Below are 14,153 nucleotides of genomic sequence, written 5' to 3' on the forward strand. Positions count from 1 at the left end.
CAGAGCTGGGTCCAGAACCGTATTAAAATCCCCTCCCAAAATCAAGCCTCCCGACTCCAGGTCCGGAATCTGGCTCAACATTCGCCGCATGAAACCTGCATCGTCCCAATTGGGGACGTACACATTAACCAGAACCACCTGCTCCCCTTGAAGCCTACCACTCACCATTACGTATCTACCTGCACTGTCCGCCATCACACTCGACGCCACAAATGACAAGCTCTTACCAACTGAAATCGCCACCCCTCGATTCTTCGCATCTAGCCCCGAGTGGAACACCTGCCCATCCCAACCTCTTCTCAGCCTCACCTGGTCTGCCACCTTAAGGTGCGACTCCTGGAGCATGCTACGTCCGCACCCAGTCCCTTCAAGTGCGCCAAGACCCAGGACCGCTTCACCGGCCCATTCAGCCCCCTCACGTTCCATGTGACCAGCCGAATCGGGGGAGTCCTCCCCCGCCCGCTGCGCCGGTCAGCCATGACCCTCTCCCGGTTCACCACGTGCCCACAAAACCCCCTAGGCCCGTTCCCCATGGTGGAAGACCCTCCTCCCAACTCCCCTCATCGCCAGCAGTTCCCTTCAGCCCCTCCAGCAGCAACCTGGTACCTCCCCCCTATCCCCCCCCTAGCTAGAGCCCCCCCTAGCTGCGTAATCCCTTCCATCGTACTTCTGTAAGTCAGCCGACTCCTGCTGACCCCAGCTGCTCCCGCCACCCCAATGACGTGACCCAGCGGGCCCACAACTAGCTCTCCAGCCCTCCACCAGTGAAAAAACAAGAAAGCACCAAATAGAATAAATAAGAGCCCCAAAAACGCGAAAAAGCAAAAAAAAAAGGCAAAAAGACATTAACAACCACAACCAGAAAAACGAAAGAATACCACGGAGGACAAAGCCTCCGGACTATGTACATCAGTCCCCAGCCCCTCAGTCCTCAGTTCGAGTCCAACTTCTCTGCCTGGACGAAGGCCCAGGCATCCTCTGGGGAATCGAAGTAGAGCTGGCGGTCATTGAAAGTGACCCAGAGGCGAGCCGGCTGTAACAGGCCAAACTTCACCCCCTTCTTGTGAAGCACTGCCTTCGTCCGATTAAAACCAGCCCTTCTCTTTGCCACCTCCACACTCCAGTCCTGATAAATCCGAATCTCTTGCATTCTCCCACTTGCTGCTCCTCTCCTTCTTCGCTCATCTCAGCACACATTCACGGTCAACGAAGCGGTGAAAACGGACCAGCACCACCCTGGGCGGCTCATTCGGCTTGGGCTTCCTCATCAGCACTCGATGGGCACCCTCCAGTTCCAAGGGCCACATAGGCCCCCAAGTCCGAACCTTCCAGCCCCTCCGGGAGGCCCAGGATCCGCAAGTTCTTCCGACGGAAGCGATTCTCCAATTCCTCCAGCCTCGCTTTCCATTTCTTGTGGAGTGCCTCGTGCGACTCCACCTTCACTGCCAGGCCTCGGATTTCGTCCTCACTCTCCGAGGCCTTTTGCCGTAGCTCCCGGATCTCGACACCCTGGGCCGTCTGAGTCGCCATGAACTTGTCCAGCGAGGCCTTAAGCGGTTCCAAAAGCTCAGCCTTCAGCTCTCTGAAGCAGCTCCTGCTGCTCCTGCGCCCACTGCTGCCACGCTGCCGGCTCCCCGCCCACCGCCATCTTGCTTCTTGTGCCTCGCACCTTTCCCTGCTCCAAAGCTGATTTTTTAACCGCTCCACTCCTGGTCCAGTCCATCCACCGGCAGAAGAGTGCAGTGGATGTGTTCCCACACTGGGAAAAGTCCAACCAGCACCACAACGGGCCCTTAAAAGAGCCCAAAAGACCAAAAATAGCGGGAGCTACCGAACGTGCGGCTTAGCTCCGCATCACCGCAACCGGAAGTCCAGCCCTATGACTTTTAAGAGTCACTGAGGTGTATGTTGGCCCTTTGAACGATGAAACTGGTGAGTTAATAGTGGGGAACACAGAAATGGTCAAGATGTTAAATCATTACTTTGCCTCAGTTTTCACAGTGGAGGACACTAGTACCATTCCTATGGGAACGGGCAATTCAGAGGTAATAGAAAGTGCAGAACTTGGAACAATCAGCATCAACAGGGAAACAGTACTCAACAAACTCTTGGGATTGAAGGCAGGCATGTCCCCAGGGCCTGATGGCCTGCAGCCTAGTATGTTAAAGGATCCATTGGTTATAATATTTCAAAATTCCCCGGAACACGGGAAAGGTTCTAGTAGATTGGGAAAATGCTGACATAACACCCTTATTCAAGGGAGGGAGGCAGAATGTGGGAAATTACAGACCAGTTAGTTTAACATCTGTTATTGGAAAATTGTTAGAATCAATTATCAAAGATGTAATATCAGGACATTTGGAAAGCCAAAGCTCTATCCATCAGAGTCAGCATGGTTTTATGAAGGGCAAATCATGTTTGACTAATTTGCTTGAGTTCTTCGAAGGTGTAACAAGCAAAGTGGATAACCAAGATCCTGTAGATATAGTGATTCTGGACTTCCGGCAGGTGTTTGATAAGTGCCGTGCACATTGATTCGCAAGGTGAAGTCACATGGGATTTGGGATAATTTATTAGCTTGGATAAAAGACTGGCTGACGGACATGGGATAGAGCATCGGGATAAATGGGTCTTTTTTTGGAGGCAAGGTGTATCTAATGGGCTGCCACAGGGTTCGGTCCTTGCGCCCCAGCTATTTACAATCTATATTAATGACTTGGATACAGGGATAGAAAGATCTAAAGCCAAATTTGCAGATGACACAAAAATAGATGGGACACTAAGTTGCAATGAGGAAATAAAAACCTTACAAATGGATATAGATAGTGGGCCAAAATGTGGTAGATGGAGTTTAAAGAAGATAAGTATGATGTCATGCATTTTGTCGAAAAATAAAAAGGCAATTTCTTATCTAAATGGGGAGAAACTTCAGGGTGTTCCGATGCAGAGGGATATGGGTGTCCTCACGCATGAGTCACAGAACATGATCACGTAGGTGCAGCAGGTAATAAGGAATATTGGTATTTATAGCAAAAGGAATAGAGTATAAAGGGAAGGAAGTGTTGTTGCAACTATACAAGGCATTGGTAAAACCGCACCTGGAGTATTCTGCACAGTTTTGGTGCCCGTATTTGAGGAAAGATGTAGCGACATTGGAGGTAGTTCAGAGGAGGTTCACTGGATTGATTCCAGAGATGAGGGTTTTGTCGTATGAGGAGAGGTTGAACAGTTTAGGCCTATGCTCTCTAAAGTTTAGAAGAATGAGGGGAGATCTAATTGAGATATGCAGGATGCTAAAAGATGTGGATAAAGTAGACGTGGAGCTGATACTTCCTCTTGTGGGACATTCTAAAATGAGAGGTCATAATCTTAGAATAAGATGTAGCAAATTTAAAACAGATTTGAGGAAAAACTACAGACTGGACTCTCCGTTTCAGTGGCTAATTACTGGCAGAAACGGAGAATTCCCGGGTGTTTAACGACGACAAGTTTGGCGCTAAACCCTCACCGATTCTGCGACCAGTGAGGGGCTAGCAGTGGCACCGGATAAAGCTCCCAGCTTCCGCGCCATAAATGGCCAGAGAATGGCTGAGTCCATGGCCGTGCATACACACGGCAATGGCCTGCAGTGGTCGCGCCGTACAACATGGCACCAGCCGCACGTGGATGCGACCTGCCAAATATGGCCCCACAGGCCACCCCCCGCCAGTCTCCCCAGCCTTCGCGGAAGCCCCCAGCCCCCCCCCCCCCCGGCCAGTGGCATAACTCCCGGCCAACTGTGGCGACGCTGGACACTGTCCACGACCGCCATGCTGGATTACGGACTGCTAAGACCACATGTCAACCGCGCGGTCAGAAACTCGGCTCTTTGGGGGGAGGGCCTTCCGATGACGCGCCAACGCCGTTGCAAGGCATGCGGCACGTAACACGATGATGCCATTTCAGAGGGTGCGGAGACCGAAAACCGGCGTCAAACCAGCACCGCCTCTGTTTTGGGCGTTGGTATTCTCCGCCCGATTGCCAATTACGATATCAGCATTGGGCAATGCAAATCCGCCCTATTTCTCCCGAAGGGTTATGAATCGGTGGAATTAGCTATCCCAGAATGGGGTGGATGCAGAGACAGTCAGTAAATTTAAGGAATTAGACAGATTTTTAATTGGTAATGGGTTGAAGGGTAATGGAGAACAGTCAGGACGATGGAGTTGAGACCAGGATGGGATCAGCCATGATCATAGTGAGTGACAGGTTGCCAAATAGTCATATTCATCTTTCTATTTATGTTTGATGATGATGTAGCAAATCTGTTCAGATGGGATTGATACAATTAGGCATCATTAAGGGTCTATTAAAGCCACTCTGCGCTATCCACTGGACTCCATCCACTATTTCTTTCCACATTACTGGTTTGGCAGCTGTGGCCAATTTATCTCTCACCTTTTAAAAATGTGAGCACCTTAAGAGACTGGCCGGAATTCTCTGGCCATTGGGATTATCTTTTCCTGCTGGCAACGCATCCCCGCCCGTGGGTTTCCTGGTGGCTGAGGTGGTTTCAATGGGAAATCCCATTGACAAGCGACAGGAAGAGTGAATCTTGCTGCCAGGGATATGCGCGCCACCAAAAATACGCAGCCGGGGGACCGGAGAATCCCTCTCGGTCTCTCTCCTTTACACATCATCAACATCCAACTCCATTAGCTGGGTTGCCAATCCTTTAGGGCTGGAGGACCTCCTCGGGTCATTGAAACTTGGAAGCCTATTAGCCATCTTTAAATTGATCAGTGAGCACATTTCCTAGCCATTAATTGGTGAGCTCATAAAGAATTGCATCGGTTACCCCAACATGATGCGGGATCATGAGCCTCTAACATTGTGGTCACGACCCCAGAACTAAAATACAAACCCTACAATAAATGTTTTAAATAAAGAATTTTCCCACCTTGCTATCATTTCCTTTTCCTTGTTGGATGCGTATCCACTGCCGCTGAGACTCTTGGTTGGAGAGGATAAGAAGTACGTACAGTGGTTCTTAAAATATTCGTCAATCAGAGGTAGCAGAATCTGGAAGAGAATTGTTTCTTTTGAAGATTCATTTGTTGAGCAATGATTCGATATTGAAAGTATTTTGTTCATATTCTATTTTAGCAACTGATGGCTAACTAACCGCTTAAATGGAAATAGAACGCAGATAATACAAACAAGCCAAATTCACGGAATTGTTACAGCACAGGAGGTAATTCAGCCCATCGTTCTGCATAATCTCTCCAAATGAGCAACTTTAAAATTTTTTTTACTTTTTAAATAAATTTTGTGTACCCAATTCATTTTTTCAATTAAGGGGCAATTTAGTGTGGCCAATCCACCTACCCTGCGCATCTTTTGGTTGTGGGGGCGAAACTCACACAAACACGGAAAGAATGTGCAAATGCCACACGGACAGTGACCCAGAGCCGGGACCGAACCTGAGACCTCAGCGCCGTGAGGCTGCAGTGTTACTCACTGCGCCACCGTGCTACCCTCAAATGAGCAACTTACCAGTGACATGTTCTCCCTTTCCTCACAAATAGAAATTTGTCCTAATATGATTAGAATTATATAGTGTTTTCACATCAGGCACTTAGGTCTGGAAAAAGAGTGAAAAAAAATAATGGATTTCCAAGTGAAAAGAATTTCATCGAGTACTATTTTTAAAAAGTAAAATGAAGTCTGGTGTGTAAGTGCTACAGTTGACCCTCCACATAGTGTTTTTAAAATTCTTTCATGGGAGGTGGGCGTCCTTGGCAAGGCCAGCATTAGTTGCCCATCCCTAAATAGCCTTGAACTGAATGACTTGCTCGGCTATTTCAGAGGGCATCTAAGAGCCATCCACATTGCTCTGGCCGGGAGTCACATGTAGGCCAGACCAGGTAAAGATGGCAGATTTCCTTCCCTAAAAGACATTTTGACAAGAATGGATGATAGCTTCATGGTGATATATCACCATTACAAAGGCTATCTATCAATTCTAAAAATTTTAGTTCATTGAAGTAAAATTCCGGCTGCTGTGGTGGGATTTGAACCTATGACTACAAAGAACTTACCTGGGTATCTAGATTACCATATTAGGAAAACAAAGGTCATTTTAAGGGATTTATATTTGAATTGGTAAACATTAGAAATAAACTATAGTTTTAGATGGGTTTAATTTAATGTTTCAGTGCCCGGAAGGGACCTAGAGTTAGGGGTGGCACGGTAGCACAGTGGTTAGCACTGCTGGCCTCATAGCTCCAGTGTCTCAGGTTCAATTCCAACCTTGGGTGACTGTGTGGAGTTTGCATTTTCTCCCCGTGTCTGCGTGGGTTTCCTCCCACAGTCCAAAGATGGGCAGGTTAGTGTCCAAAAGGCTAGGTTGGGTTAGGGGGATAGGGTGGAGGCATGGGTTTAAGTAGGGTGTTCTTTCCAAGAGCCGGTGCAGACTCGATGGGCCGATTGGCCTTCTTCTGCACTGTAAATTCTATGATTCATGCTTAGAAAAGGTCTTTTGTGTGTGTGGAAGTTAATTTCAGATCCAACTGGCATTCTGTTATGATAGAGAGGGAGCTACAGCGTGAAGAATACAAATAGTTGCTTGGCAAACTAAAAGCCTTTGAAGGGAAAACACAGTCCTTTGTTATTTAGTTTTAACTTTAAGTCAGTTAGTGCAGATAGACCGCAGGAGAGGTAAAACCTCCCACAGCCCTACAAACAACAGCTGTGGACAGGGAGACAGTGAGAAGGCAGCTCTCCCAGCTCTGCTCAAAGCAGCAAAATGCAAGAAAGAAAACTACAGAGGAACTAAAGGATGGCTGGTTCTAGAAACCTGGAAATAGAACAGGATAAAGTTCACGGGTAGCACAGACAAAGGTGAGAAGGGATCGGTTGGTGAGAAGCTAAGTTTCTAAAGGTCTCTAAATTAATACTAAAGGTTTCTAAAGCAACCCTAAAGTTTGGAATGTCTTACTGCAGCCTTCAAAACAAATTTTAAAGTAATTGGGAAGACAGTATTGGCTGGATATCAGAGTTTGTGTTCACAGCGGACGTTAGTCGAGACAAAGAAATCCTTAGAACGGGTTGGTGTAAAACCTGGATTTAGTGGTAGAAGTAGAACAAAAGCTCTGTTCAAAAGATTCCTTTGGAAAACAAGGAATGGATTTCGGAATGGAAAGCATGATTATGAGAACAAGTTTTAAAGCATGGGCGGAATTCTCCGACTCCCCATAGTGTCGGGGAATCGCCCGGGGCCGGCGTAAATCCCGCCCCCGCCGTGGCCGGAATTCTCCGCCTCCCGGGAATCGGCAGGAGCGGGAATCATGCCCCGCCGATCGGCGTGCCCCCCGCGCCGATTCTCCGGCCCGCGATGGGCCGAAGTCCCGCCGCTGACAGGCCAATCCCACCGACGTGGTTTAAACCACCTCCGTGCCGGCGGGATTGGCGGCGCGAGCAGGCCCCCGGGGTCCTGGGGGGGGGGGCGCGCGGGGCAATCGGACCCTGGAGGGTGCCCCCACGGAGGCCTGGCCCACGATCGGGGCCCACTGATCCGCGGGCAGGCCAATGCCGTGGGGGCACTCTTTTTCTTCCGCCACCGCCACGGCCTCCACCATGGTGGAGGCGGAAGAGACCCCCTCCACTGCGCATGCGCCGGTGGTGACGTCAGCGGCCACTGACGCTCCGGCGCATGCGCGGACCGGCGAAGGCCTTTCGGCCAGCCCCGATGCCGGCCGGCGGGCACCAAAGGCCGTTGGCGCCGGTTTTGGCGCCAGTCGGCGTAGCGGGAGCCACTCCGGCGCGGGCCTAGCCCCTAAAGGTGCTGAGAATTCCGCACCTTTGGGGAGGCCCAACGCCAGAGTGGTTGCTACACCAGGACCCCCCGCACCGCCGGGTAGGGGGGAATTTTGCCCCATATTTTGGGTGTGGAGTTTGGAAACTTACATGTGACAATCACCTGGATGGGTTCTGAGGAAGAAATCCTCAGACACTAGCTTGGTTTTAGAGCAGATTATGTCTTTGACCACAGCCAATAGGGTGTGCTTAAAATGGGATTGTGTGTGTTAACAAGACCATTGTATCTTCAAATGTACTTTGTCATCTGTATTAATCTTAAAATCTGTGTGTATTTGTTAAGATGGGGAGGGGGGGAAGCAAAGAAAGATTGTATTATAATCCAATTATTCCATGGTTAATATGTGGGTTTTTGTCTTGTTAAAACTAATTAGCAGCCCAGTGACTCTGTTCCTCCACTTTTGATTAAAAAAAAGTAAAAGTTACGGTCTTTTGATCCAGTGTTCCATTCGGGGATCTTCTCATCCAGTTATACCATCAACTTTGTATCAACTAGCCCAAAGATATTACCATCAATCCACCATCTCCCCACCATTATTCAACCATATAAGCTAGTTATTTGATTTTGACAACACTGAAAGTAGACCATGGCCATCTAGAAAAAAATAAACTTCCTTTAGTAATGTTCCGAGAATGTCACGTACCTTGGCAAAAAACTTTATCTCCTGCTCATGAGGAGATTTATCTGCTTTACCACTACTAACAATAGCCTCTGTCAACACAAAGACAAATGAGTCAGTCACAACAAAATATCAAGCAGCAATGAAATAGGCATAAAATAAAGAGTGGGTCAGATTCAGGTAACTTTTGAAATGGAGTCACACGAAAATAAATTTCATCCATCAGCTCAAAAGCTTAGCTTCCGTTGCACAACATATGTAGGAACATTAAAGTATTCAAGGTCTCTGCAGACATGTGTTGTAAACAATAGTCCCTGAAAGATATTCCCCAGGTGGCGAGTTTCTGATGTCAAACCAAGGCCAGCTACTTCCTCAAAGAGAAATGAAAATGAAGTGAAATGAAAGGAAAATCAATTATTGTCACAAGTAGGCTTCAAATGAAGTTACTGTGAAAAGCCCCTAGTCGCCACATTCCGGCGCCTGTTCGGGGAGGCTGGTACGGGAATTGAACCGTGCTGCTGGCCTGCCTTGGTCTGCTTTAAAAGCCAGCGATTTAGCCCAGTGCTAAACCAGCCCCTAAACCAGAAGGAGGTATGGGATGTAGAGTTTGCCTGGTCCATCTCCTTCTAATTAGATATGCAGCAAAACTACCAGGGCCCTGATTTGCCAGCCTACGCTCACAACCAGGTATATTCAACTGTCCCATGTTAAAAAAAATTTCATCAAATTCCTCTCAACAGGGAGTGAAAGAGCTGTTGTTCTCAGGAATTGACAACCCACTAATTAAATTGTATTTTCAGAATACAGTCAAGCATTTTATAATTTCATTCAAGAATCATTAATCATAGAGAATAATTCTGTATACCCTCCTCGTTCTTGTTGTTTCAAGAGGAATTATGTGCCTATTTGGAGAAGAAAAGATGGCGAAAATTCTATTTCAAACAAAAAACTCGCAAAACAAACGCTCAGTGGCTTAAACAGAAAGCATTTCATACCACGTTAAAGGCGCAATATCAATAAATTAATTATCTACTTACTAAGTTCAGTTCAATTTTCTATTTTTGAGTTGGTGTTTTGGTGTTTCAAACCAATCACTGGTATTGGTATGCACACATACATTTGGAGATAGGTCTCTCAGTTTCACAGTAAAAACCAAGGGGACAACTTAAATCTTACCCTGTCACTGGAGGACAATAATTCAAATCCCCCCAGTTTACTTCCATCAAGGGCTGACCAGTCTCATTTTAACTTGCAGGCAACACACTCCCCCAAGGTTGATGGAGTTCATTTTTTGTTCAAACCAAAAGACCTTGAGGATGTTCTGAGACCAGTTTCAACAGAACGACCTGAGCAAGAGTTATAAAACTCACCCTAACAGGAGAAGACAACAGGGCATTGGATCGGGGTAAAGCTTTTTACTCTCAATGTGTGGCCAAAAGAAGCGGTCCTTTGGGATGTCCTACAAAGAAAGTTTAACAGTCGGCAAGCATTTGTCTACCCGTGTTTAAATGTGGACCGACTATTCTGATTGTCCACATTTTATCTGCCAGAGGCAGATGGAAATTGGTATATAGTTTTCTGCCTGCAACCAGCTGGTATAATGTGTTTCACACAGAATATTGAATTAGAAATCAAGTTGAGAGCATCAGATTTGTATGGATATTTGCATGACCAGTTATATAGAACATTTTTAACGGTGAATATGTGTTATCTATAAGACGAATATTTCTGTTACAGACAAAATGCATTAATATTTTGTGATTTCATATACAGTTTTAAACATGAAGAAGTGGTTTTGGTTGAGAATTAGTGGTAGAAATATTGTTGTCACTTACCTAAATGTGCAATAAACTCCTGAGCTGAGTCGACACAGTGTAGAACCTTTACTAAGAATTTGTAAGCAAAACGCTTCTCAAAAGAAGAGGAGTCTAATTCCATATCCTTCAGGCCTCTGTAAACACAATATCAGGTCAAACTGTTGGGCTATGCAACTCCTAACCCTAGTATTCTCAATAATGTTTTATCATTGGTGAAAGCTGAAAATACTCAGGAAACATCACTAGAGAGAGAGAAATAGACTGGGCTGAATTTTGCCACAGAGATGGAGGTGGGTTCAGAGGTGGAGGGTGTAGAGTAATTCCGATTGGCGAGCGTCAGGACAGCTCCCGGATGCTGTACCAGTCCCAAGTAGGTTTTACAGGAGCAGGCTGACATTCGAATCGACAGCCCACTCCACAGAGGCAGGTGGGCAATTCAACCAATTTTTAGATCAAGGATAATTTTTCCGCTAATGCTGTAACTATCCCAGAGCAGCATGGGCATTTCTGCAGCGACTATTCTAGCTGGGCTGAATTAATTGGGAGCAGCAGAAATGCTATATAGTACATGGGAGTTCAGGAATAGCTTCAGGCATTCTTTCAGACGGATCCACACTCCACTTCGTCATCAACTACCATTGTACAGGGAGGCCTTTGTGAGTGTCTCCATTTTGAGGCAACTCCTAGGTCTCCCCATTCTCCACCAGTGCTCAGCTCTCCCTAGGGGGCTGAATATTGCTTCAAGCTTTCCAACTGGGCTTCTCGTTCCTTTAGTCTGTTATCATCAATTGAATGGTGGAAGCTAAGGCGGCCAGTTAGGTAGTGCCTCATGTAAAGTCATTCCAGTGGGTAGGCTGAGGCCATGTGCTCACATGTGACCCACATATGGTCCTGATGTCAGGCTTCCAAAGCTTAATGAAAAATTCAGCTTTATGTTTCAGGTCAACAGTCCTTCATCACAGTTCTGACGAAGGGTCATCGACCTAAAGTGTTACACTGCTTTTCTCTCTCTACAAATGCTGCCAGACCACATGAGTGTTTCCAACATTTGCTGTGCATATCCCAGAGTTCCAGCACCATTGGAAATTTCCTCTTATATAATTTTTTATTGTTGTCCAATATAACAATTACTGCTTCTATATTTATAATCTATTTTAGCATAGATTAGGCTATCAACTTCTAGAGTTATCATATGCAACAATCAACAGAAGCAAATTATGCTTTCAATTTTGATTTGTTTGGTTGTGACATGAAGGAAGAACACATCTATTACCTGGACACTGCGTAGCCATTTACTTGGAGGAACTTGAAGAGTTCATGAGCCTTGTCCCGATCTCGGGCTTTTTCCTTGGCAGTCAAAGTATCATAGGGCATAAGTGAGGTTTGGCTGCCGCCACCTATTACAAATTGACAAGTTGGAAATATTGTGGTAGTTACTTTGGCATAATAATCATGACTTATTTACCAAGTACTTTACCTGCATGATGCACTATCAATTGTACTAAAGACTCGAATGGGTACAAAAGAGGCTTTATTACAGTTAGATGTTTATTCTCCGATTGCAGCTGGTAGAATGGCTGCTCAGGAGAACTCATACATATTTCTATGACTCCTTGTGGGCGGAGCTAGCCGGCAGGCGCTACCGGTGAACCTGTAGTACAGGTACTGCTGTACATCCCCTAATACAAGCACACACACAATTACACAGTGGTGGATCACCACACTGCAAAAACGAAGCAAGAATACCTTCTTCTTGACAATTTATTAATACCATTCCGCAAAACTAAATACGGAAAACTCAATGGACTGTAACAAGGAAAAAAAGCTTGCATTTATGCAGCATCTCTCAAAACCAAACCTCAAGATGACACCAAAGGTTATGCGGCCAGTTTAGTATATTTCAACTGTAGTCGTGGCAGTCAATTTTCACAAAGCACACTCACACAAATTGCAATGAAAGAAATGGTCAGTCATATCATTCGTTAGGTATTGGTTGAGATATTCATGTTGTTTATGTAGTTACATTGTGTACCTTGTATTGCCCTATTATGTATTTACTTTTATTTTCTGTTCATGTACTTAATGATCTGTTGAGCTGCTCACAGAAAAATACTTTTCACTGTACCTTGGTACACGTGACAATAAACAAAATCAAAATCAAATCAAATCTGGAGCACTGTGTACAGTTTCAGTTTCTTATTTAAGGAAAGATGAAAATGCATCGGAAGCAGTTCAGAGAAGGTTTACCAGACTAATAACAGGAATGGGCAGGTTGTCTTATGAGGAAAGATTGGACAGGCTAGGCTTGTATGCACTAGAGTTTAGAAGAGAAAGAGGCGATTTAATTGAAACCTTCAAGATCCTGAAAGGTCTTGACGGGGTGGCTGTGGAGAGGATGTTTCCTCTTGTGGACAAATCTAAAACTTGGGAGTCCCCCATTTAAGATTGAAATTAGGAGATTTTTTCTTCTCTCAGAGGGATGCGAATCTTTAGAACTCCCTTCCTCAAAAGGCAGTGGAAGCAGAATCATTGAATATTTTTAAGACTGATCTAGATAGATTCTAGATATTAAAGGGTGAAAGGTTATCAGAAGTAGGCAGGAATGTGGAGTTGAGGTTACAATCGGGGGGGGGGGGGGGGGGGGGGGGGGGGGAGGATGGACCACATCCTGGCTCTTGTCTCTTTGTCTCACACAGAGATCCAGGGCTCATCACCAAGTAACTTGAAATGAAATGAAAATTGCTTATTGTCACGAGTAGGCTTCAATGAAGTTACTGTGAAAAGCCCCTAGTCGCCACATTCCGGAACCTGTCCGGGGAGGCTGGTACGGGAATCGAACCGTGCTGCTGGCCTGCTTGGTCTGCTTTAAAAGCCAGCGATTAGCCCAGTGAGCTAAACCAGCCCACAGGAATGGGAAGGTTGTTTTATGAGGAAAGATTGGACAGGCTAGGCTTGTATGCACTAGAGTTTAGAAGAGAAAGAGGCAATTTAATTGAAACCTTCAAGATTCTGAAGGGTCTTGATGGGGTGGCTGTGGAGAGGATGTTTCCTCTTGTGGACAAATCTAAAACTAGAGAGTCACTGTTTAAAAAATAAGGGGTCCCCCATTTAAGATGGAAATTAGGAGATTTTTTTCTTCTCTCAGAGGGATGCGAATCTTTAGAACTCCCTTCCTCAAAAGGCAGTGGAAGCAGAATCATTGAATATTTTTAAGACCTATCTAGATAGATTCTAGATATTAAAGGGTGAAAGGTTATCAGAAGTAGGCAGGAATGTGGAGTTGAGGTTACAATCGGATCAGTCATCATCTTATTGAATCTTCACAGACAAGTACACAAATATCGTCAATAGGACTCACCTTTGCTTTCTAATTCTGCCTTTCTCTTTTTGGCCCATATGTTGTAGTAGTTTTCTGCCATAACTTCTGTCATTGCCTAGGCCATTGATCACCAAGAACAAAAAAATATTTCATTAGATTTATTATAAATTTTGGTGGGTTGAGAGTGTAAAAGTAAATGTTTAAAAGTATGCATGGTCAGAGAAAGGATTTAAGATATTAATTAAAACTGAATGGAACAGTATATATTAATTAAAACAGTGTGGAACTGTCTGACAAAGAATTGTTCAGTGATTAAAACAAATGTATTAATTAGAAGAACTAGTAAAGACCAGAGTGTTAGATCCATTTTGGCATAGTTTACAATAATGTTTCCACTTCTTTTGATTCTTTTATTCTTTTATGTAGAAAAATGAATACAAGATAAATGAATTAATGGAATTTTCTTTAAATAAAACTTGCGAAAAGACCTTCATAAAGCTTGTCATGCACCAAAATGATCATCATATTATTCTGGACGAT

At 45.2% G+C, this 14,153-nt stretch overlaps 1 protein-coding gene across 1 annotated transcript in view; it reads right to left on the reverse strand.

Annotated features, from left to right (window-relative positions):
- ryr3 (ryanodine receptor 3) overlaps positions 1-14,153 on the reverse strand; it is a 500,545-nt gene that overhangs the window by 156,292 nt on the left and 330,100 nt on the right. The window contains 5 exon segments of the mRNA XM_038785757.1: positions 4,940-5,061; positions 8,502-8,569; positions 10,313-10,428; positions 11,568-11,691; positions 13,653-13,728. Of these exon segments, the coding sequence (XP_038641685.1) occupies positions 4,940-5,061; positions 8,502-8,569; positions 10,313-10,428; positions 11,568-11,691; positions 13,653-13,728 (506 nt within the window).

The sequence above is a fragment of the Scyliorhinus canicula genome, chromosome 2 (genome assembly GCF_902713615.1).
Source record: "Scyliorhinus canicula chromosome 2, sScyCan1.1, whole genome shotgun sequence".
Taxonomy (NCBI): domain Eukaryota; kingdom Metazoa; phylum Chordata; class Chondrichthyes; order Carcharhiniformes; family Scyliorhinidae; genus Scyliorhinus; species Scyliorhinus canicula.